We start from the raw sequence: 24997 nt of genomic DNA on the forward strand, positions 1-24997 counted from the left end.
ATCCATTATTTATTTTAGACAGGTGTAAAGAAACATTATATGAAGAAAATGTAGTCAAATTCAGAAGAACAGAATAACATACTCTGAGTTGTCCTTATGTTAGGCCCTGATCTGGCTATGCCAGCAGACAAGATTTGCTTAGAATTCCGTGGCATTATTTTATAGTATGAAGAATACAATTGAACATAGCTGAATAAAATAGAAAGGATCATTTCTCCCAACGATGAGGAAGTGCGCATATGCAGCTATTCTGTGTTGAGCGGATAACAAAGAAACAGGTACTCCTATATGCTTAATTTTAGAGTTATTTATGTCACTTTGGTTGGGCTATATGTTTACATTTTTCATATATGCTAAGGCTGCATGATGCAACTCTAATGATGACTTGAAAAAAGTTGCACAAAAGGCATGAGCTCTGCTTTGTTTTTTTGCACAGGCTGTACACACTTCATCATTATTAAGTACTTGTCAGTTTGACAAGTACTTAATAATGCCTCAAATTTCCCAGCTGCATCCCCTTTCAGTGGCCGTAATGCCCCCTAAAAAAATGCTTTTTGCGACCATTGGCCGTTGTGCCTTTGGGATAAATATAATAATTAGAATTCCCTTCTCCCAGCTGCGTGCCGAAGCACCTCTCACTCACATGGCTCTCAGTTACGTGATCAGGTTTTTCTCACAGGCAACAATTGAAGACAGACACATCGAGGCTTGAAATTCATTCCAGGTGACTGACTACCTTATGAATCTGGTTCAGAGAATGCCAAGAGTGTGCAAAGCTGTCATCAAGGCAAAGGGTGACTACTTTGAAGAATCTCAAATATAAGATATATTTTGATTTATTCAACATGTTTTTTGGTTACTACATGATTCCACATGTGTTACTTCATAAATTTGATGTCTTCACTATTATTCTACAATGTAGAAACTAGTATAAATTAAGAAAAACCCTTGAATGAGTAGGTGTGTCCATACTTTTGACTGGTACTGTGTATGTGTATAATGCATTTTAATTTAGAAAGTTGCATGATAATGGTACAATCTCGAAACAGGGGCAGCGGAGAAAAATACATGTCATCTATGCACTTAAATAGCGAATGGAGGACACTGTTTCTGTATACTCCTGTTTTAAAGTGAAGCAATGTGCTTAAGGTTGAGAAATAAATATAGTAGTCTTAGCCTACAGAAAGCTGATGGGATCACTCTGTTTTCTCACACAATCACATAGCCTATAGAGATGTTGCACAACATGAGCTCATGGGCTCTCATGAATTGTTTGATTAGATTTTCGATGACATTTGCATTGATGTCAGTGTGATTAGAGGAACAATATAGTGTGGCGTACCAAGCAGTTAGCAAGTTTGGTAGGCTACTAATGACCATCAGCAGCATCAGAGCTTGGAGAAGCCTAATTACCGTGACTAAAGGTCATATGGAATTTGACCGCCATCATGACTCGTGACCACCATAACAGCCCTAGTCAAGTCTGGAGGAAACCTGGCACCATCCCTACGGTGAATCATGGTGGTGGCAGCATCATGCTGTGGGGATGTTTTTCAGCAGTAGGGACTGGGAGACTAGTCAGTATCGAAGGGAAGGATGAACGGAGCACAGTACAGATAGATCCTTGATAAAAACCTACTTATTTTTTAATTTGCCCCTACTTCCCTCTCCCCTAGTTGGGTGACTTGGTGGAAAACATTTCAAATTCAATATAGTGTATCGGCCATTCAACCAGTCACTCTGATCTTAATTCCAACCCTCAGATGTCCACAGTCTAATCCATCTTTCCAAATGAACTCCCATTTTACCATTTCCCTTTGCAATACATCCCTCTATTTTACTGTGATGTCTTACGAGGGTCTTGAACCTCTTGTACCATTTCTTCTCAGATTGCATAAATACTTTACAAATAGTTTTTGTCACATGCGCCAAATACATCAGGTGTAGATCTTACTGCCCTTAACCAACAATGCAGTTCAAGAAATAGTTAAGAAAATATTTACTAAATAAACGAAAGTAAAAAACTTTTTTTTTAAACAATAAAATAACAATAACTTGACTATATACAGGGGTACCGGTACCGAGTCAATATGCGGGAGGACAGGTTAGTCGAGGTAATTTGTACATGTAGGTTGGGGCAAAGTGACTATGCATAGATAATAAACAGCGAGTAGCAGCAGTGTAAAAACAAAGGGGGAGGGTGGTAGAAGCTGTTAAGGAACCTTTTGTTCCTAGACATGGCGCTCCGGTACCGCTTGCTGTGCGGTCGCAGAGAGAACAGTCTATGACTTGGGTGGCTGGAGTCTTTGACAATTTTTTTGTCCTTCTGACATCGCCTAGTATATACACTACCGTTCAAAAGTTTGGGATCACTTCGAAATGTCCTTGTTTTTTAAAGATAAAAATCAAATAAAATAACATCAAATTGATCCGAACTACAGTGTAGACATTGTTCATGTTGTAAATGACTATTGTAGCTGGAAACTGATTTTTTTTAAATGAAATATTTACATAGGCGTACAGAGTCTCACTATCAGCAACCATCACTCCTGTGTTCCAATGGCATATTGTGTTAGCTAATCCAAGTTTATCTGTTTAAAAGGCTAATTGATCATTAGAAAACCCTTTGCAATTATGTTAGCACAGCTGAAAACTGTTGTTCTGATTAAAGAAGCAATAAAACTGGCCTTCTTTTAGACTAGTTGAGTATCTGGAGCATCAGCATTTGTGGGTTCGATTACAGGCTAAAAATGGCCAGAAACAAAGTACTTTCTTCTGAAACTCATCAGTCTTTTCTTGTTCTGAGAAATGAAGGCTATTCCATGTGAGAAATTGACAAGAAACTGAAGATCTCGTACAACGCTGTGTACTACTTCCTTCACAGAACTGCGCAAACTGGCTCTAACCAGAATAGAAAGAGTGGAAGGCCCCGGTGCACAACTGAGCAAGAGGACAAATACATTAGTGTCTAGTTTGAGAAACAGACTACAAAGGGAAGCACAGCCAAGAGCTGCCCAGTGACACAAGTTTACCAGACGAGCTAAACTACTTCTACGCTCGCTTCGAGGCAAATAACACTGAAACATGCATGAGAGCACCAGCTGTTCCGGAAGACTGTGTGATCACGCTTTCCGCAACCTATGTGAGTAAGACCTTTAAACAGGTCAACATTCACAAGGCCGCAGGGCCAGACGGATTACCAGGAGCATGTGTACTGCGAGCCTGCGCTGACCAACTGGCAAGTGTCTTCACTGACATTTTCAGCCTGTAGCCATGAAGTGCTTTGAAAGGCTCGTCATGGCTCACATCAACACCATTATCCCAGAAACCCTAGACCCACTCCAATTTGCATACCGCCCCAAAAGATCCACAGATGATGCAATCTCTATTGCATTCTACACTGCCCTTTCCCACCTGGACAAAAGGAACACCTATGTGAGAATGCTATTCATTGACTACAGCTCAGCGTTCTACACCATAGTGCCCTCAAAGCTCATCAATAAGCTAAGGACCCTGGGACTAAACACCTCCCTCTGCAACTGTATCCTGGACTTCCTGACGTCCGGATGTGATACAGTGATGCTTCTTGCACTGAGATGCAGTGCCTTAGACCGCTGCGTCACTCAGGAGCAAAGTGGAGTGCGATACAGTAGAGTTGAATTCAGTAGAGTACAGTACAGTTTAGTTCAGTAGAATAGGGTACATTTAAGTAAAGTAAGTAGGGTACAATACATTATACTGGGCTGTACTGTACTGTACTTTTCTTTACTGTATTCAACTGTACTGTGCTGTATTGTGCTGTCCAAACTTGTGAAACATAGATGTCTATGATTGTTTCAGATTTGGTCCGGTCCAAATCTGAACCAATCATAGACGTCTCTATGTTTGGGCCAAATATAGGCTGGACCGGACTGAACCAAACATAGATGTCTATAATTGCCTCAGATTTGGTCCGGACAGGCCTTGATTTGGTCCAAACATGGAGACGAATCAAAGCCGGTCCACACCAAAAAAAGTCAGGACCAAATGCTCAGTGAGAGGCATAAGAGAAATGTTTTAAATGTGTTTATGGTAAAATACCTACTCTCTTTGAGTGACTGCAGGGTCTCCTGTCTCTCCCTCTCCCTCTCCGGCATCAGGGTGTGGCCAGATTAAATGGATGGATCAGGAATGTTCCTACTCTTCTCCTCTGCCACTGCTTCTTCCACTCCTCAAAGCTGATAGACAGAGGAAGAGAGAGAATGAATAATAGTGTCAGAAAAGAGTAAGCTTTGTTAACCGTGAGGCAGAATTATTGAAAAAGTGAATTTGATACTTCCAGTGACTTACACTTTTGAATGCAAGAGAGAGACCCATTTCTAAATAACAGAGGAGCATACTGTATATTGGTTCAGTGTACTCACTACTGAGGCACCTGTCCCTTGACTGCACTGGGCACAGGCTGGCTGTTCTTCAGATTGGTCAATGACTGGGAGCGACAGAGAACTGTCTTCCCTACAGCCTGTGTGTTGTGTCTCACAAAGTCTACCGTCCTGCCCTGCACCTGTGTTGGGAAAATTATGATTAAATGACTGAACAAATAATTTTAAATGGAACTGTAACTAAGTAAACTTATACTCTGTTTTATTATATCTGATTAACAATATGAGTTCATAAGAAGGGATTGTGTGACACAGACAAGGAGTAATTAAAGTTAATGAACACCATTCCAACTAGGAAGAAATAAATGGTTTGTGGATTAAGTAAACAGATAAGGTAGTTAACCTATGGTTGAACCGACGAAACTGAGCTCTGGGGTGTTTTAGATAAGGGTGCAGTGAGTGCATTCCTAGGTTTTCTGTTAATTAGAACTGTCAGCTAAGTGGTGATCGATAATGTTGAGGGGTCAAAAGTTACCTGGGAGTGTGTTCGTAAGTTAGAATGAACTTCTAACCTCACTTTGTCCCGGTCGAGAGGAGGGGATTCTGTTAAGCAATGAAATGACGTCATGTTATTGTATATAAACTGTTGCTCGTGGTAATGTGGCAGCGCGCTCCGAGAATACATTCTGTTACCTATTATTGAAATGGCTGGTCTCCGTCTATTTTATGAAAACAAGAATCTTACAAATTCTCATAAAATAGATTAAGGGTTTTCAATTAATGAAGACACATTGGCATAATTAAATTACAGTAACAACATGAAACTGGATGTACTGGATATATTCATTCATTAAGCATGCATTTGGGCTCATTATCAATAAATCAAATGTATTTTATAAAACCCTTTTTACATCAGTTGTCACAGTGCTTTACAGGTACACAGCCTAAAACCCCAAAGAGCAAGTAATGCACATGTAGAAGCACAATTGCTAGGAAAAACTCCCTACAAGGCAGGTACCTAGGAAGAAACGTAAAGAGGAACCAGACTCAGAGGGGTGGCCAGTCCTCTTCTGGCTGTGCCGGGTGGAGATTTAAGAGTACATGTGGCCATTTAAGATCGCTATCCCAGACGTTTATAGATGACCAGCAAGGCAAATAATAACTGTGGTTGCTATAGAGGGTGCAACAGTTCAATAACTTAGGAGTTAATGTCAGTTGGCTTTTCATAACCAGGCATTCTGAGAATCAAGGTCAAAACAGTAGGTCAGAGAGAGAGAGACATTTATGTTCAACATGGTCCTTAGCGGAAACAGACAGAGTACACAAGAGATGCTCAGCCACATTTGGAGGAAAATGTAAGTTGAATAATATGCATCTCTTTGTTATCAAAAACCTTCAGCTGTGGAGGTAGATATGCCAATACACAGCTAATATCCTCATTGGAGGAATACATGTTTACATTTGAGCTGGAGTCAAAGTTCATCCATTCGTTCAATCAGAGGCTATTTTAAGGTGCCTATCTCACCTGTAAACCCTGGTTCCCTGTATGGTTTTGGGTGGCTTGACGAAGTGAGGGGGGATCTCCCTCTGTCTCCCGATGTACGTTCTCTTTTCCGTAGTCACACACCAGCTGCTCTGTGGGACAAACCGAGATTATATAGAATGTGAGAGAGGTACCACAGTCTGTTTAACCTTTTGAATATATTTTCCTGTATATTAAACAACAGCCTTGCATATAATGTACTACAATGAGATAAAGTCTAACTATTCAGGGCCCCTGTCACCCCTCTCTGGCCCCTCTCCAGGATGTGTGTGGCGTTAGGGCTAATTCATTGGTGCTGAGGGATACGTGTGCTGTAGCAGCCTGAGTACAACACAGGGTCCGGGGTAAGGGGACCAGAGAGAAAGGCTGGACTCCCATCAGCGTTCCCCTCCAGACGACCCCTAGCTGGGATAAGACTCACCCACAGAAGGATGGGAGTGTAAGGAAGACAATGAACAGTAAGACACTGGGTGACATGTTGTACCAACAATTATTGGGATTTTTAAAAGGTGTACATGTTAGCTATCTTACCAGAGACAGGACGTTTGTAGTATTTGGGGAAAAAGGAGTGCTCTGGGGGTATGGGCCCAGATATCATGGAGGGACCCTCACACATCACTGAACATCTGTTGAAACAGAGACCAATACAGACGATCTAAATTGGGTTAGCTAGCTAGCTAGAGGTTTTTCCACTGAGTTCAGATTTCAGAAAGTAACGTTATGTTGGTAAAAAAGTAGCTAGCTTGCTAGCCAGTTAGAAAAAAACACTCCGACTATGACCTGCTGTTAGAGAAAATGTGGTTGTTAGCTCTTAAACGTTAAGTCCGCTATTTAGCACTACGGTGTTGAACACTAAGCTGTAGTCGGTGAACAGCATTCTCACATACAGTTGAAGTTGAAGTTTACATACACCTTAGCCAAATACATTTAAACTCAGTTTAACAATTCCTGACATTTAATCCAGGTAAAAATTCACTGTCTTAGGTCAGTAAGGATCACCACTTTATTTTAAGAATGTGAAATGTCAGAATAATAGTAGAGGGAAGGATTTATTTCAGCTTTTATTTCTTTAATCACATTCCCACTGGGTCAGAAGTTTACATACATTCAATTAGTATTTAGTAGCATTGCTTTTAAATTGTTTAACTTGGGTCAAATGTTTCGGGTAGCCTTCCACAAGCTTCCCACAATAAATCTGGTAAATTTTCGCCCATTCCTCCTGACAGAGCTGCTGTAACTGAGTCAGGTTTGTAGGCCTCCTTGCTCGCACACGTTTTTTCAGTTCTGCCCACAAATCTTCTATGGGATTGAGGTCAGGGCTTTGTGATGGCCACTCCAATACCTTGACTTTGTTGTCCTTAAGCCATTTTGCCACAACTTTGGAAGTATGCTTGGGGTATTGTCCATTTGGAAGACCCGTTTGCAACCAAGCTTTAACTTCCTGATTGATGTCTTGAGATGTTGCTTCAATATATCCACATAATTTCCCTCCCTCTTGATGCCATCTATTTTGTGAAGTGCACCAGGCCCTCCTGCAGCAAAGCACCCCCACAACATGATGCTGCCACCCCCGTGCTTCACGGTTGGGATGGCGTTCTTTGGCTTGCAAGTCTCCCCCTTTTTCCTCCAAACATAACAATGGTCATTATGGCCAAACAGTTCTATTTTTGTTTCTTCAGACCAGAGAACATTTCTCCAAAAGTACGATCTTTGTCTCCATGTACAGTTGCAAAGCGTAGTCTGGCTTTTTATGGTGGTTTTGGAGAAGTGGCTTCTTCCTTGCTGAGGGGCCTTTCAGGTTATGTCGATATAGGACTCGTTTTACTGTGGATATAGATACTTTTGTACCTGTTTCCTCCAGCATCTTCACAAGGTCCTTTGCTGTTGTTATGGGATTGATTTGCACTTTTCGCACCAAAGTACGTTCATCTCTAGGAGACAGAATGCATCTCCTTCCTGAGCGGTATGATGGCTGTGTGGTCCCATGGTGTTTATACTTGCATACTGTTGTTTGTACAGATGAACGTGGTACCTTCAGGCGTTTCGAAATTGCTCCCAAGGATCAAGCAGTCTTTTGGAGGTCGACACTTTTTTTCTGAGGTCTTTGCTGATTTCTTTTGATATTCCCATGATGAATTTGAAGGTAGGCCTTGAAATGCATCCACAGATACACCTCCAATTGACTCAAATTATGTAAATTTTCCTATCAGAAGCTTCTAAAGTCAAGACATCATTTTCTGGAATTTTCCAAGCTGCTTAAAGGCACAGTCAATTTAGTGTATGTAAACTTCTGGAATTGCGATACAGTGAATTATAAGTGAAACAATCTGTCTGTAAACAATTGTTAGGCGAGAAAGTTAAACTGGAAAACCCAACCTCCATCAAAATAAAAAGATGGCGGAGCCGCAAAAGTTATTCTGTGCTAGGATGTTAATTTACATAGTGATTCCTTGTGGGGCCGCTAAAAACAATGCTGCCCCATCCACAGCACAATCCAAAATGCCTCTCTATGAACTGAAAGAATGACATTTAAGAACAGGAAGCATAAAAATGGTGCACATAGAATAGATCTACCGTTTCTTCGACTTGCTTTGAATGAGAATGAAGGATCTATAACTCAATTTGGTCTGGTCACCCAAAAAGTTACATATTGCAGCTTTAAAAGTAATCCTAGAAGTAATCATATATTTTTTCCCCAAAAGTATCTGTAATCTGATGACAATATATTTGTTGGTAAAGTAAGGGATTACAGTTACAGTTTATTTATTTGTTTTGTAATCTGTTACTCCCCAGCCCTGAGCCTGAAGGCTACTGCAAACCATAGACATAAACAAGCTTTCGAAAACAGTTATTGGCTACCTCTCTCTTTGTTCAATGACAATTACACAATGACCCCGCCCTTTGTGTCATAATGTTTGCGCATGCTCAGTCCGCAACTCTGTGCTTTCTCCTTCACTGTGCCCTATTGCGCGAGACAGAACGTTCTGAAACTTCGCTCATCGCCCCTTAAATAAGGTAGGAAATTCATGGCACCTTCAGGGATATTTTATTGTGAAAGGCTCTGACGGAAAAGCCTGTCTATTGGATTGATACTGAAAATATATTTGACTCATTTGATTGTTGTTTAAATGGCTTAGACGCGTAAAGTGTGGAAGCGAGAATACAGTGTGGTAGGCCTCAGCATAGTAGGGCTGCAGGACATACAGGCCTGTCTGTCTATAAACGGTAGATATCTCAACACTTGAGGTATATTTAAGAATTATTCGGACAAATTAGATTCCTATAACACTAGACTATGCAGGTTGATTATAAGCTATAACATGTATTGTGGGCTATACAATGTAAAATAAACATATTTGATTGCTAACTAGTGCGCATTACGCACAGTATTTCACTTTTAGTGCCAATTACATGTAGTCTCTGAATTTCAGCAGGATATTAAAATGGTTGAGTTGTTGTCAATTTTATTGTAGATTCTGTAATTTTTTTTAGAGACTGTCTATAGTTATAGCGCTATAGATTTTTGTAAACAGAGCAATGCACTGAACTATGAACATTGGAGACCTAGGCTTGCCATTTGTCTATTGCAAAGGGCAATATATATGTCATCCCATAAATTACACCCTGTATGATAGTGTCCGTGTTTTTGTAAAATGTTTTGTAAAGTTGAAGGCCCGTTAACAGCATGGTTTGTGCTGCAGAAACAAGGAGGGTTAGGTTTGTCTTCGGGTTGGCACGGTGGACTTTACGCACGCTGGGTTCTGGTGTAACATGCAGCAAATATATAATCCACTCTCGATTGTTGGAGCCACCTGACCTTCTACTGTGTTCAATCATGAGCGTAGTAGACAGTCGGCCCACCAACAGGAATGAAAGTGAAAAAGATTGGGGATTTCAAGTGAAAGTGAAAACATTGTGTGATCACACAATAGGTGTTTGCTCTTCTTGAACCTTTGTTGCTCTCTGAAGTTCTGGAATCCTATTGCGCCGCCGCCTATGGACAACAAAGAATGACACAAACCTTGCTTATTTTTGTGGTAGTAGTGTCTGAAGCAGTAGGCCTAGACCTAGTAAAATGCCTGATGAGAGAAGGCCTGTAGATAGTTCTAGTAGGTTCAAGTTTAGACTCGTTAAAAGAATGCTATTATTAATCACAATCTAGGCAGTGGTGTAAAGTACTTAAGTAAAAGATACTTTAAAGTACTACTTAAGTCGTTTTTTCTGTATATATAGGTCCATGTACACAGGCTGAATATCAACCCCTATAGGAACATGGCTGTCCTGAAGTGCCTGGCGTTGGTTGGAAGGAATGCACTGTTGAGTAGGTCAAGATGTGATGCCACACTCATTAGGCAGGATTAGGCAGCCGCCTATGGCTGCAGATTGACACGGGCAGCATTTTCTGAGCTAAACTGGCCAAGGCGCACCTCCAACAACAATAATTCTGCCCAAAACAATGACAATTTCTCTCAATCAGTGGCATATGGGCATTTTAGGTGAGCGCTGATGCCGCCCTTTGATAAGCAGTGCCCACTTTGTCAAAGGCAGGGGTGCAAAATATTTAGCGTGTCCATTCCCAGCACACCTCTCCAGGGTGCTGTTGGAGAGACGCATCTCTGCAGCGCTCCACCAACGTTCCCTCAATTACAACAAAAATCTAACAGAAATCATGTATCAGATATAGGATATGGTAGAAATAGTATGTGGCCTTTTCTGTAGCCTACAGGCTGGACATAAGTTATGACAGTGTAATTAGACAGACACTTTTTACCAAATGCAGGTTTCTCCAATCAAATAGCCTAACCTAACTGCCGCTCAATCAAATAGAACATTTGTTGTCATGTTAAGAAACAACATATCCTAAAAACAGGACAGGTCAAAGTAGAATGGACAATGTAGAATGGACAATCACAACAGTGAGTTTCACCCCATTGTCATGATCAGTGGTTTCGCCGACACCTTTTGGACGTCTTTTCTTTTGTGCAATTCCAGACCGGCCATGATTTCCGCATCTACGAACATTGGTCTCGCCTATGGCTGCAGAACGGCAAGGACATAGGTGCATGGGTAGCCATAGCTAACCCATGCACCACTGTACATTCAGGCTATATATTCACAAGGTGTAACTTCATTTCCCCCGACCTTATCTCACACATTCCACTACCAGCATGCCACATAGGCCCATCTGGGTTACACTGCATGTGAGGATCTGTTTTATTAATTGCTGAACATTATCAGCCTACATTGTTTGTTAAACATTGGATTAAAAATAAACCATGGTTTAAAAAATGTTTACTACTGAGTAACAAGCATATAATAATGTTTTTGTACGCCGTTTATAAGCAGACCTTAAGTAAAGCCTCACCCTCGCCTGTCCCTAGTCAGTCTCTATCACCAAACCAGTGTCTTTGGGCTGACATGATAATTTTTGCAGCTAACTGATCTCCCCAACAATGATGCTTATTTTGTTTGAATGGCATAAAGACTAAGGACTGCTATGGTGAATGATGTCTGGTTGGTAACTACATTTCCCAGGATCCCACTGGATGTGTTATGCCTATCTGTTTTCAGTTGATTTCCTGTCCTGTGCGTAGCTGATTTATGAATGTCGTCGTGACCCCTAGAGCTAGTGAAGTTGTCAGAGAGGGGGCTGTACGTGGGGAGTGAGGAATGGGGGTGTGGGGGGGATCAAGGTAGAGGAAAGTAGGGGTCGAGAGAGGATTTATGGGGGTGGGGGTTGGGTGGGAGTGATGAGGTGTGTGAGGTTAGGTTTGCCAGCGGTAGAGGAGTAAAGCACCCATTTCAAAATGGCGTGGCCATATGAGGTATGGTGTTGAGTTCACCTGGGTTATTTATAGAACAGAGGTTAGGGGGTAGGGGGAGAGGGAGAAGGGGGAGGAGAGGGTGAGGAAGCTGGGAAGAAGGAACTGTTAAGATATTTTATCAAGGTTTAAGATAAATTATTAATTAATTAATATTATTTCTACCCGGAAACTTAACCATTAGGGATTAGAGGTTATGTAGCATGAACAAGGAGTAATTCAAAATAATAAACACAGCTCCAACTACGTTGGAGGGGGGAAGAGAGGAATGCATGTGTGTGCCTAACGAAAACAAAGAGGATCCTTAACCTATGTTTGAACCGACCCAGCTTTAACTCTGGAGAGATAAGATAGGACAGGGAGAGCCCCTCCAGGTTTCCCGTATCTGGGGGGGACTGGAACTGTCAGCTGAGTGGTAATAAACTATGGTGAGACTTCAGTAGAAAAAGAGAGAATCCAAATGTTAGTGTGTAAGTATGTACGTAGGTTAGAATGGTATATAAACTAATGTACATGGTATTTTGAGCAGAGCTCTCGGAAATAAACGCTACTGATTCATTTTGAGACTGATCTTTGTATGTTTTATGCAAATAAGAACCTTACAAATTCTTAGAAATGGACAGTGTTTTGCTTTGATATAATTGAATTGGTTAACGAACATATAGGAATTAAATTCCTCTAACAGGAACTGAGTAAGGAGGGAAGAAAGGGGGCCGGGTGTGTGTCGGTGGGGGGGGGGTGATTGATTGACAAAGACAGATTCCACACCATGCTGAGTCTGCAGAATGCCCCCCTTGCATCAGTCAGCTGACTATCATAAAGCCTTTGAGCATAGACAACAGCACTGAGACAGGCATAGAGGACAAAAGGTGTGTCCGTGTGTGTGTTTCTGCCTGTTTGCTAAATTCCCAGTGACACCAGGGTAATCACCACAAAGCAAATCATCCACCTCACCGCTGTGTCCCCAAATCACCAGATGCTCTCGGTACCACAGTATTGTGTGTGTGTGTTACCAGATCACTATGTTCTCATAGATGGGCGTGTTCTTGTCATCTATAGAGCCTATGACTTTGGGTGATAAACATGTCAGCCAACATGTCAGTCATACGGGCCATAGAACAGTGTTATTGTTTTTATTTTTAATAGCTTTTTACCCATTTTTCTCCACAATTTTCTTGATATCCAATTGGTAGTTACAGTCTTGTCCCATCGCTGCAACTCCCGTTACGGACTCGGGAGAGACGAAGGTCGAGAGCCACGAGTCCTCCGAAGCACCACCCTGCCAAGCCGCACTGCTTCATGACACACTGCTCGCTTAACCCGGGAATTGTATTAATTTAACCTTTATTTAACTAGGTAAGTCAATTAAGAGCATTCTTATTTACAATGACGGCCTACCAAAAGGCAAAAGGCCTCTTGCGGGGACGCGGGCATGGATTAAAAATATAAAATAAAAATATAGGACAAAAAAACACATCACGACAAGAGAGACACTACGTAAAGAGAGACCTAAGGCAACAACATTGTAGCAATGCATAACAACACAGCATGGTAGCAACACAACATGACAACAACATGGTAGCAGCACAACACATGGTACAAACATTATTGGGCACAGACAACAGCACAAAGGGCAAGAAGGTAGAGACAACAATACATCACACGAAGCAGCCACAACTGTCAGTAAGAGTGTCTGGAAGCCAGTCGCACCAATGTGTTGGAGAAAACAACATAAAACAGGAGACCGGAATCAGTGAGCATGCGCCCAGCCCTCCACAAGGAGTCGCTAGAGCACGATGGGACAAGGACATTCCGACCGGCCAATCCTTCCCCTAACCCGGACGACGCTGAGCCAATTGTGCACAGCCTGGGACCGAACCTGGGTCTGTAGTGACACCTCAAGCACTGCGATGCAGTGCCTTAGACCGCTGCGCCACTCGGGAGGCCCCATAGAGCACTGCTTTATCAGTTTTGAGCACACACCCCTTGGTTCAATATTAGAGTAATAGTTGCAGGCCCTTCCCTGGAGACGCGTTCATGGGGAATTGATCATGTGTTCTGCCAAATTTGAAGAGCTCAGAGGAAAGGGACAGTTTAATTGTTTGATTGCCTGGCTTTAGAGTCACAGTGCTACATGGACTGTGATGATAACCATGCCAGTATAGGGCATGCAACTAAGAGAACTTAAAGAGACTGCTTCGGCTATCCTTTCCAAAACCACTTCCAACAAAAGGCAGCACCTAATACTCAATACAAATTCACAAAGATATCCAGTCCAGTTACATGAGACAGACCAAGTACAGAGTACAGACACCACCATCATTGTTGTGAATACAGAGATTGCATGCCAAAGTCTTCTGTCCTTCCTTCCCCACATCTGAAGAGTCATGTCAGACAAAGGCGGAGAGAAGGCAAGCCTGGTGAGGAAGGAGGGGGAGAGTCCAGCAGCACAGGCCAGTCAGAACAAAGGAGCTCCCTGTGTGCCATGTTGCCACAAGGGTGAGTGAGGGAGGTGAGGGAGGGAAGGAGGTGGGGGAGATACGGAGGTGGGTGAGAGAGGGAGGTGCGTAGACAAAGATGTTATCAGGGTCCCCTCGGCTATCTGAATCGATTGATCAATCTACCTGTATCTGTCATTCCAGAGAGTAGGCTTTGTCCTAACAGTCTTAGACCGCCTTGTCCTTGTCTCCATTCCTTCATGACTTCTGATTTGAAAGGACTTGATCGGTCACATGATATGCCCAATATGACAAGCCACTAATCTGAAAGGTAGGAAGGTATGTAGGAGTGTTGGGACACAGCCCCTGGACACCAGCAAGAGCACAAAGAGACACACTGCTATGGCAAAGTCACCTTCATGCACGCATGCACACACCGGTAATTTATCCTAGCAGAGACTCAGGGGACCCTGGTGACATCATAAAAGCTAGCGTAGTGCAGTTGTGTGCAGTGGTGATAGTTGCTGACTAGCCAAACCCTGGCTTAGGCTTACTGTCGCTCAACAGCACATAGTAGAGCGAATGCTGTGGCGTACACTGTGATTGCTATATGTCATACATCTTCTTCCACTTCACGCTAACCGTTTCATTCCCAGGCAGCAAGCTACTAACAATGCTGACTTAGGCAAAAGAAGTGGCAAGATTTTAAAGGCACAGTTCACCCAAAAATCAACTAACTAATCATACCATGGCCCCATTCAGGCTGTCCCTAATATGGTGCCATGTGGTTCCCTGTTTAGAGAGATGATTACCTGGTATACCAGTGGTCAAAACACAAGTCAATACCATTAAGTTAAACCATGCTAGCTAGCGGTTCGCTAATGGACTGATGCTAGGAGAAAATGGAGTTAAACTAATTGGCTGGGCTAAAGTGGGGATGTAGGGGAAAGCGACAAGCAATATATCACAGGCCCAGTAGACCAGACCAGGCAGGGCCAGTATAGCTGGCAAGGCCATCAGTACTTCACAGTACGTTGGCTTTACAAAACACACCTTCATAAAGGCTTCAACAACATTTTGGATACTACTTTAGTATGAAGCAATGTATTGACCATTCATACTGAATAGTCTAGTATGCTAGTGTGGATATTATTTAGGACACAGTCAAGGAATGTACGAGGGACTTACCAAGGGTAAGTCATTAGTGGGCCTGTAGATCCTCTAGTTAGTAGGCGCTGTGTGGTGTGTGTTTGCTTCTGTTGAAAACCTTTCTAGAGCAGCGTGAGGTGTGTGTGTGACTGTGAACGCATAGATGGACGCTGTGTGGACACTGTGTGTATGCCTAGATGCTGTGTGTGTTTGCTTCAGTTCAAAGCCACTTCACTATAACACAGCAGTGTTCTGTGTGAAGTCATAGGCAGGTACTGTGTTGGACCTATTTTGCATAGAAGTAATGTGATGTTTTGCTTGTGTGCTGGAGGTTGTGCTCCATTTGTACAGAATTTTGCCTCCTGTGACTCAGAGAAGTATTGTTGTACTATTAGAGATACACCCAAACCTGTCTCTCTCTCTCTCCACAGTCACCATGGCTGTTCCTCCTGCATACTCAGACCTGGGAAAATCTGCCAAAGACATCTTCAGCAAGGGCTATGGTAAGTCAGTAAATCCCCCAGACCCCCACCCACCACCACCACACGCAAGAAGAAAGGGAGGACACAATTACATATTTCATGTGTTTGTAAGCTCTTAGGATCACTCCAACCTATGTCTCTCTCCTCTCTTTCTCTCCTCTCTTTATTTCTCTCTCTCTTGCTCTCTCCCTCTGAGACCATAAACCTCAGCTGGTCATCAAGGACTCTGTGACCTCTTACATTATTTACGACCCCATGGGTCAGCGGATGGGGACTGGGACTGTTTTTAGACTTGTTTCATGCTCATTTATATTGAGTCAAACAGTGTCTCTTGTCATCGTTGTTTCATACCATTAGATCTACTTTTCTGCAAATGTTCTTGTTTCACAACTGTAAAGCTTGGATGACCCTCAATGAAAACCGTCATGTAAATTATGCATCCAATAACGAAGGGCTACAGAGAAGTATCCCAAATCAAATGGGGTCTGCTCCTCTATTTTTTATGAATAGAGACATGATTTTTCTTTTCCCCCTCTTTTCCTTCTACTCTTTCTCTTTTCCCCTCCAGGCTTTGGAATTGTGAAACTGGACCTAAAGACCAAGGCCCAGAGTGGAGTTGTAAGTACAACCTCTCTCTCTATCTCTCTCTTTCACATTTATTGAATTCCTCTGTTTTATACATTATGTTTCTTGGAGTTTGGTGAGAGCGTGGTTGTCCTATGTTTGTTTTGCATACAACCTTCCCACAATTTTCTGGGAATGGTGCAGGATACCCAGCTAGCACATGACGTTCTGACAACCTTAGGTGGGAATTTCAGTACTTCAGCATAACATTTTCTGCAGGTTTCCTCATGGTTCTATTTTAAAGTCATGTTCTCAGAACATTAAGAAAACTTTACATAAAAACCACAAGAAAACATTAACGTTCAAAGAATGTTCTAAGAATCTTATTTAAAAACATTCTGTTCTCAGTGTCAACAAAAATGTCTATCTTCTACCTTAAGTGTGTTCAGGTGTGTTGACTGCATCCACTAATTGGCCACACCTGATCTTAATGAGTGCTTGTTTCCTTTGAAATGGGGTCTGTTTGAATAGACTGAAATTAACAGCTTTGTATGAGTAAAAAAAAACATGGCATGCTAGCTCCATCATGGTGGTGCAGTAGACTAATTCCATGGATAGAGAACAGAAGATGATAGGTTCTCAGAACGTTATTTAATTATCTTAAAATAACCTATAAAACCTCACAGGAAAACTTTCAGGGAACCATAGTAAAACATTCTCAGAACATCCCTGCAACCTAAAAATGAATGTTCCCAGAACATTTTCACTTCTATTCTCAGAATGTTTAAAAAAAGTTTTGCCGGTCAGGAAACGTATTGCTTCATTCCCAGGACCAATGGGAAACCAAAAACCCACAACTTCCCTATGAACCAAATGTGCCACCTGTGTGCCTCTCTAAGCTAAAATATATTTACCCGGGATTGCCATGCAACACTCATTGATCAGATGTGTAATATTTGAGAAATACTAACACACACATTCACATTACATTGTGGTGCTGGGGATGATAAAAAACAAGTTTTCCAATTAATTTATCACAGATGTGTAACATTTACATTTAGGCCACACCCATGCAATAGTCTGTGTGTTTGTGTAGTCTAGCCTTACAGTATAAGCTGCATGTCTAGACCCTAACCTCAGGGATGAACAAGAAAGTTGAAATGGCTGACTCACTGTCTGCTGGCAGAGTGTGTGTGTGTGTGTGTGTGTGTGTGTGTGTGTGTGTGTGTGTGTGTGTGTGTGTGTGTGTGTGTGTGTGTGTGTGTGTGTGTGTGTGTGTGTGTGTGTGTGTGTGTGTGTCTGCCAGAGAGTCTGACAAGCTGTCGAACCCAGTCAGCTTGGCAGATCACTGTCGGACTACAATCTACCTATACATTAGAACAAAATGGATACCGCCCATAGCATTGCTGCTCCCTAAATACTTTGTGTTATATTCTCTTAAAAGATGTCAGGGGCAACAATACTGTGTGTAGGATTATGTTGTTTTTTGTCATTGTCTTCATATTTCGGCCTGTACACATTTTGGATATGGTCGATTCCAGAGTTATGGACATTACATTTGCGGGCAAAATCACAACTTTAATGTCTCACAGAATGGACAAACAAAATGTAAATGTTGATGTGTATGTTTATAGTACCCCTTGGGGGGAGTGTATAGCCCCCCAGCAGACTTCTAAATATTGGCATGTTGGAGAAACAAAGCAAATAAGAAGAGTTCTGGATGTTACATGAAATGGACAAGCTTTTTGTGGAGAGTGAACATATTAGCAAACGTCTGTGAGTTTGTAATTATTAGGTCCAAACATGGATAGCCATTTTGAAGGAAAGGCATGGTTGAACACAAAAATGATCATTTTGAAAATATTGTCATGTCCATTCTTACTTTAGAGAGGGAAAACTAATTTTATGGATGTTACACCCTCCATTATGCATGTTAGTCTGAAATAAACATTCAAATCGTAAAGATTTCATTATCAAAATTTATCATTACACATTTGTTGTCATTTGGATGGTTTTTCCAAGGTCAGCAGAAGGCATAGTACTTTAGGATTGCACAATTACAGGTAGCCTGAATAGGCAGGTCCTGATTTTTTTCCCTCCACTTTATATATATCAAAATGAACCTTTACCAGTTAAATGTAGACATAAATATATATATTTTTTATATTACACATTTTCTGAAATATGCAAATTAGACAATATAAATGTGCCTATACTGCCAATCCACCTTTCTGGACACTGGATAAAGTCTGTATATTTTGGGGGGCTTTCATTTGAAGAAGAAAAGAACACTCCAGGAATATTCAAAGATTGTTGAAAATCACTATTTTATTATCGTTCTATCTAAAATAAAAATTTTAAACAGTACTGCCATGTATGAGAAATGCATTTCAGCATATATTTTCAGAGAGAATCTTAGCTAGAACACGTCATTTTCAAGATATCAACAATTGCTTCAGTACATCCCAGAACAACCACACAAAATGTGGTGAAGGTACAATCTTCTGAAGATCCATCCCATCCACCACCGTAATGGAAGTTATGGATATCATAACAATGAATAAGGACATAGACAATGAAAAGAGAGAAACCAATTATAGACCATATGCAACCGTGAAAGTTATCTTTACAGAGACAGTTTCAAGATGATCCGATGTAAGGTGCATGTTTTACAAAAACTTTTCCTTAAAACGTTATGGACGTTACATTGTCTGTGCCATTCACACCCCTGTCATTACAAGACTGTAGAAGACACAAACACAACTCAAGACACTTCAATTTGGTCTGTATTGTTTCATTAACATCTCATCTGAATCTCATCTGGGGGGGGGGACAGCTGTGAGAGGAAAAACAAGCTATGTGAGCCCTTTCTAAAAGCCATGAAATATGATTGACTGAAAAGCCTTTTTTGAGACTTGCTCTAAATGGTCAAAATTCATGCAATTTCCTTCTTAAACTTCTTAAACTTTTCAAATAAAACCTAAACTCCAACAAAACCTTAAGCATAATGAACGTGGTTTCATTTGGGCATGCTCATGTTGACCTTTCCATGGAATTGCCCGTATCTATATCAGCCTTTTGGATAGCTCATCTTCCTCTCCCTGCGATTGAATTGAATCACAAAGCAGATTTCATGAAATACACTTTATTTGGACGATCATTTCCCCCAAAAGTCAAGCGTGTCCTGTAAATGAGATGTTGTATATCTATGATTCACAGTTCATACAAGCTGGTGCAGCTTTGGTATCTCTGGTACATACATTATGTGCATTAGAATCTTCTTTTCTGAAAGAGTGGAAAAGTGATTGAATGTGAATATCTGTATGGTTCTGACCTAACGATATCTGCCTCTCTCTTTCTCTGCCTTTTTTCTGCTTCCTCTCTGGACTTCATTGTCAGATGGTAAGGGTGTGAGTGTGTGTGTGTGTGGAGAAGGCTTTTCCTCCCTGCAGCCGTTCTTGCAGCAGTGTCCCAGCTGATTTATTGATACCATTCCCCTTGCACTGCTAAGCCCATAATGACAGGCCATAATGACAGACATTTAGACTGGTCTAACTGGCCCGGTTACTGGTCTACAGGTTACTGGTCTACAGGTCACTGGTCTGCCAGTGACCAGATGACTGGCTTGAGCATCTACCACTATTCTAAACGGTAGCTGCTGACATGTCAGTCATGCAAACCTGAGAGGAATTGCTTGGCAGAGATGTGGTAGGGGTACTTATCTCTTTCCCTGTCTATTTATCTTCACCTCTGTATCCCCCGTCTCTTTCTCTCATCAGTGAGGAGTGTGCTAAGCCCTCTTTAGCAGCCTCCTGTAACAACAGTTCCCCATTCTCTTCTACCTTTTCTCTCCTATGCTCCAGTTTCTTCTGCTGTTTTCTTACTTTTCTGCTGTTAACCATCCCTCATTTCCCTCTTCCTCACCCTCCACTCTCCTTCCATCTCTCAGGAGTTTGCGACCTCGGGCTCCAGTAACACAGACACAGGGAAGGCAGCAGGTAACCTGGAGACCAAATATAAGGTGAAGGAGCTGGGCCTGAGCTTCAACCAGAAATGGAACACAGACAACACCCTGACCACTGAGGTCTCCATAGAGGACCAGGTGAGTTTGAAACCAGTTTAGCCCAAAATCAGGTTACACCGCACCAAACCAGCTCCTGACAGCACTTGATGTTAAATCATTGAACACCCGTATGTAAATGCATCCAATAAAACATTAAACTCAAAGTTTAGTCAGTAATATTATTACCCCTATTGTTCTCATTGTTCTGTGTCTGCTGTTCACCAATATGTAATCACTGGAGGCTGCTGACGGGAGGACGGCTCATAATAATAGCCGGAACGGCGTTAAATGGAATGACATCAAACACCTAAAAAAACGTGTGTTTGATGTATTTGATACCATTCCACCTATTCCGCCCCAGCGAGTAACCACGAGCCCGTCCTCCCCAATTATGTTGTCACCAACCTCCTGTGTATGTACTGTATCTCCTTCTCTGTCCTGTGTTTCTGTAGTTGGCTAAGGGCTTGAAGCTGGCTCTGGACACATCGTTCGTGCCCAACACTGGGTAAGTTAATCACTCGCTGGTCAATCATTACCTCCCTCCATATGCCTTAGTGGTGCACACGAACATGAAGGATTTTGAAATAAACAGCACCAGTAAAGGGAGTAAAACGGTCACTTGGGCAGTTTTTTTCATCCGTTGTCAAATTGGGGAACATAATGTCACAGCAATCCTGACACCTCTCTACGTTCCTCCTGTCCCCTTCCCCTCTGTCTGCAGTAAGAAGAGTGCCAAGCTGAAGACTGGTTACAAGCGGGACTTCATCAACCTGGGCTGTGACCTGGACTTTGACATGGCAGGCCCCACGGTCCATGCTGCTGCCGTGCTGGGCTATGAGGGCTGGCTGGCTGGGTACCAGATGGCCTTCGACACAGCCAAGTCCAAACTGTCCCAGAACAACTTTGCCCTGGGATACAAGGCTGGGGACTTCCAGCTCCACACCAATGTGTGAGTACCACTACACCTAACCCTGACTACTGTCCAGCAGAGGTTGTTTTGTGTTTGAGCAGAGTTGTTTTCTCCATGCACAATTTTTGTTGTCATGATCCACAGGAAGTTGATTTAAGAGCTATGTAGTACCCTACTGATGAAGCCCATGGTGTTTTGTCCTCTCAGTAACGACGGTACAGAGTTCGGTGGCTCCATCTACCAGAAGGTGAACTGCCACTTGGAAACAGCCATCAACCTTGCCTGGACGGCCGGCAGCAACAACACACGCTTTGGCATCGGAGCCAAATACCAGCTGGACAAGGACGCTTCCCTGTCTGTGGGTACCACAACCACACATACAGAACCACATACCAGTCCATAGTGCCAGAACAAGAACCACACAACCATCAAAATACACGCTTGTCTCACCTCTTTGTGTCTGTCTGTCTGTCTCCCCCTGCAGGCCAAAGTCAACAACGCCAGTCTGATTGGAGTCGGCTACACACAGGTCCTCCGGCCAGGTAACTCAAAACTGACCTTTACACCAGATGACTAACTGCATCTGTCTATATCTACACACCTTGCCTATTAGTACCACAGGAGTTGGTTAGAAGAAAGGAAGAGGTGATGTCTATGCTCTATATATGAAAAGAGCTGTACTTTGTGTGTTAAGACTGGTGTCTCTCTCTGTAGGAGTGAAGCTGACTCTCTCAGCTCTGATCGATGGGAAGAACTTCAACGCAGGCGGCCACAAGGTTGGCATGGGCTTTGAGCTGGAGGCATAAGGATGGAGGGGAGAGGAGAAGAGGGGGATGGGTGAAGGAAGGGAAAGATCCCGAATCTGACAAAACACACATACACATACACACGCACAGAGAGAGTGTGTCTTTTGGCCTTAACCCTACAGCCCTTAGCACCCTCTGAGACCCCCAGTACTATATTAAAATGGACAGACTGTCGAGAACCAAGTTGTTTTTTGGTTAGTTTTAGGTTCACCATCTCTCTGTATTATCTCCTTAGCAATACCACTACGTAAGGGACATCTGTCATGCCATGGCACTGGAGCAGGCAGCCAGTGAGCAAGTCTCAAATGACACTCTATTCACCAGGAGTTTACTAATTCACATAGGGCTCTGATCAAAAGTGGTGTACTGTATGCAGAACAGTGTGTTTGAAACAGACAAGTCTGAAGTCAACATTTTGTTCCACTTCCTCCCCATAAGCAGACATATCCTCTTTTCTGTGTGTGCACCTTTTTAGTAGGGTTTGATTGTGTGGTATACTTTCCCTTTGCCTGAGATCATGTGTTTAATCTACTTTTGACTTGTGACAAAACATTTTTTAGATTGAGAGTGTACTTCGATTTGTGTATTTGTGGTACACTATTGATTCGATCAAAGCCAGAGGGGAGTTGTTTTCAAGGAATAACTTATTTTTTAAATGTCATGATGTTCCGTTGTCCCAGACCTTTTACAGGCCTGTTTGTGGAAGGATGTCCACTTTCAGTGATACATAAACAGGGACACATTGACACGAGCATACTGCAATAAAATGGGTGGCTATGAACTTGAAAATGAGACGGGTTGAGTTTCCAAATCAGGGAAATATCTGTAGTACAGAGAACTTGGAAGATTCCACCTTGACAGTAAGATTTGTTGACTGACTTGTATTCCCATTCCAGAACATAAAGCAGTGTAACAATAGCTGAATGTTCTGCCCAGAGCCATACATTTAGAAAGTTAGGCCAACATTCTGTTACATAGCATTGTTTAAATATTCCCCATGTAATGTTAAGGAAGCTAACATGGCTGCCATAGAATGTTTAAGTGTCATGTAAATGCATCAACATGCAGAAACCGCATTGGCCTACTAAATACATGGTTCTGGTTCTGCCTAATGTCCCACTGTTTTCTCAATGTCTCCTGTTACTTCTGTTTTGACCATTTCAACTCTCTGTGTGTAAGTATCTCTGATTGCCAAACTAATACCCCATACACTTCTCCATTTGAATTCTCTTATTTTGGTTTAGAGTTTTGAGAAGGCATACAGGCATGGTGGATATCTTCCTTACCTCTTTGTAATTACATTTTTTTTTGTATTTTATTTTCGGGAACTCTACTACTATCATGCAATTTTGTGTCTGCTGTGCTTGGGAGAGGGAAGGTTGTCAATAGTTGAAACCTCAAACTGGAGTTCATGGAATAAAGAAGAATTTCAAAATCTTTGTTCTTGTTTTCATGCACATTTTGTCACTTGAGAAATACTGTACCAAACATCTTGGTTAGATGTAAGATCTTGGCAAAACCGTCAACATTAATGACAGATTTCTTGAGTTATCTTAGATTCATTTGGACTATTTTGACAAAGTGTACTGGCTACGGCGTCAAACAGTAATATTGCAGTTTTTTCCTCGTTTTTTAAGCAAAGGTATTTTAAGGGAGTCTGCGAGCACAGACGTTCACTTCGCTTAGCCAAATTCTGCTAGGAGCAAACCGAACCTATGTATGCGGACACCTTTACAGTTTGTTACAATATCTGTCAGGCAGATAGTTCCTTGGTGGTTGAAGTTCAATTCAACCAGATACACGTACTTACACTTAACAACAATAAGACCACAGTAAAATACAACGAAATCAAACAACCAAATAATATACTGCAAAATATGTTGAAACATCAATAACAAATATACAGTATACACAAAAAACCCAGAGAATATGTAAAGTGAATTTGGAAAGTATTAATTCAGAAAGAATATGAAAGCTACAGCTAAAACTTTGGTCAGGAAATATTTTGTGGCAAGCATAAAATAAAATGTTTGAAAGATTAGGAATCATCACCAGAGTTCAGTCCAGACCAGACCTGACCCCTTTAAGGACCAGTATCACCAGGACCTTAGTCAAGAGGACAGTTTGGATCTGACTAGGCCACTGGTTTTAATACAGCTATGTCACCTGGTTCAGTAGATACATTTTCCCCATTCAAATCTACTGATCTATTCAAATCTACTTACTCCAATGCACCATGGTGTAGATTACAGGGGGTGTTGGATATGTTCACGTGGACACCCCCATAAGCCTGGAAAATATCAATGTTGGTTCAATACATTATTTTAGGGGAAACTCCAAGAGTCAATATCAATGTTAAATGGCTCAATGCACTCTGTTGCAGTAAGTCTTCCCCACCACACAACAGCAGCAGAGGACCACGGCAGGGAGTCTGGAACGGGACAGCGCTTCTGTTTGACATCAGCTTGAGACACACCACATTAACACACTATCTGTCCACCTGAATAACAACGAAGGATATACACTGATCAGGAGATCTCTCACACACACACACACACGAGGAAAAGTAAAGATACCTTAAAAGAAAATGACTAAAGTAAAAGTGAAAGTCCCCCAGTAAAATACCACTTGAGTAAAAGTCTAAAGTAAAAGTATAAATCATTAAACATTTCTTATATTAAGAAAAACATGTTTGTTTTTTTAAAGGATAGCCAGGGGCACAGTTCAACACTCAGACATTATTTACAAACGAAGCATTTGTGTTTAGTGAGTCTGCCTGATCAAAGGCAGTAGGGATGACCAGGGATGTTCTCTTGATAAGTGTGTAAATTAGACAATTTTCCTGTCCTGCTAAGCATT

At 41.9% G+C, this 24997-nt stretch overlaps 1 protein-coding gene across 2 annotated transcripts; it reads left to right on the top strand.

Annotated features, from left to right (window-relative positions):
• Window positions 1–8817: 8817 nt before the first annotated feature.
• On the top strand, window positions 8818–23573 carry LOC139411032 (voltage-dependent anion-selective channel protein 2-like). Of its 2 annotated transcripts, XM_071156820.1 has the most exons (10): window positions 8826–8919; window positions 14110–14225; window positions 15745–15816; window positions 16364–16413; window positions 20309–20461; window positions 20875–20927; window positions 21144–21371; window positions 21540–21690; window positions 21817–21874; window positions 22047–23573. In XM_071156820.1, the coding sequence occupies exons 2-10, from the start codon at window positions 14114–14116 to the stop codon at window positions 22136–22138; spliced, it is 969 nt and encodes a 322-aa protein (XP_071012921.1). In that variant the 5' UTR covers window positions 8826–8919; window positions 14110–14113; the 3' UTR covers window positions 22139–23573. The 2 variants fall into 2 exon arrangements, with proteins under 2 accessions (XP_071012922.1, XP_071012921.1); XM_071156821.1 differs by lacking the exon at window positions 14110–14225 and having other exon boundaries at window positions 8818–8919.
• Window positions 23574–24997: the final 1424 nt, after the last annotated feature.

The sequence above is a fragment of the Oncorhynchus clarkii genome, chromosome 6 (assembly GCF_045791955.1).
Source record: "Oncorhynchus clarkii lewisi isolate Uvic-CL-2024 chromosome 6, UVic_Ocla_1.0, whole genome shotgun sequence".
Classification (NCBI taxonomy): Eukaryota; Metazoa; Chordata; class Actinopteri; order Salmoniformes; family Salmonidae; genus Oncorhynchus; species Oncorhynchus clarkii.

Excerpts from the sequence above, each read along its gene's own strand:
- LOC139411032 (XM_071156820.1), top strand. The coding sequence starts at position 14,114 with ATGTCAGACAAAGGCGGAGAGAAGGCAAGCCTGGTGAGGAAGGAGGGG. Across the intron at positions 15,817-16,363 it reads CATCTTCAGCAAGGGCTATG|GCTTTGGAATTGTGAAACTG; the intron begins GTAAGTCAGTAA and ends TTTCCCCTCCAG. Across the intron at positions 20,462-20,874 it reads AGGTCTCCATAGAGGACCAG|TTGGCTAAGGGCTTGAAGCT; the intron begins GTGAGTTTGAAA and ends GTGTTTCTGTAG.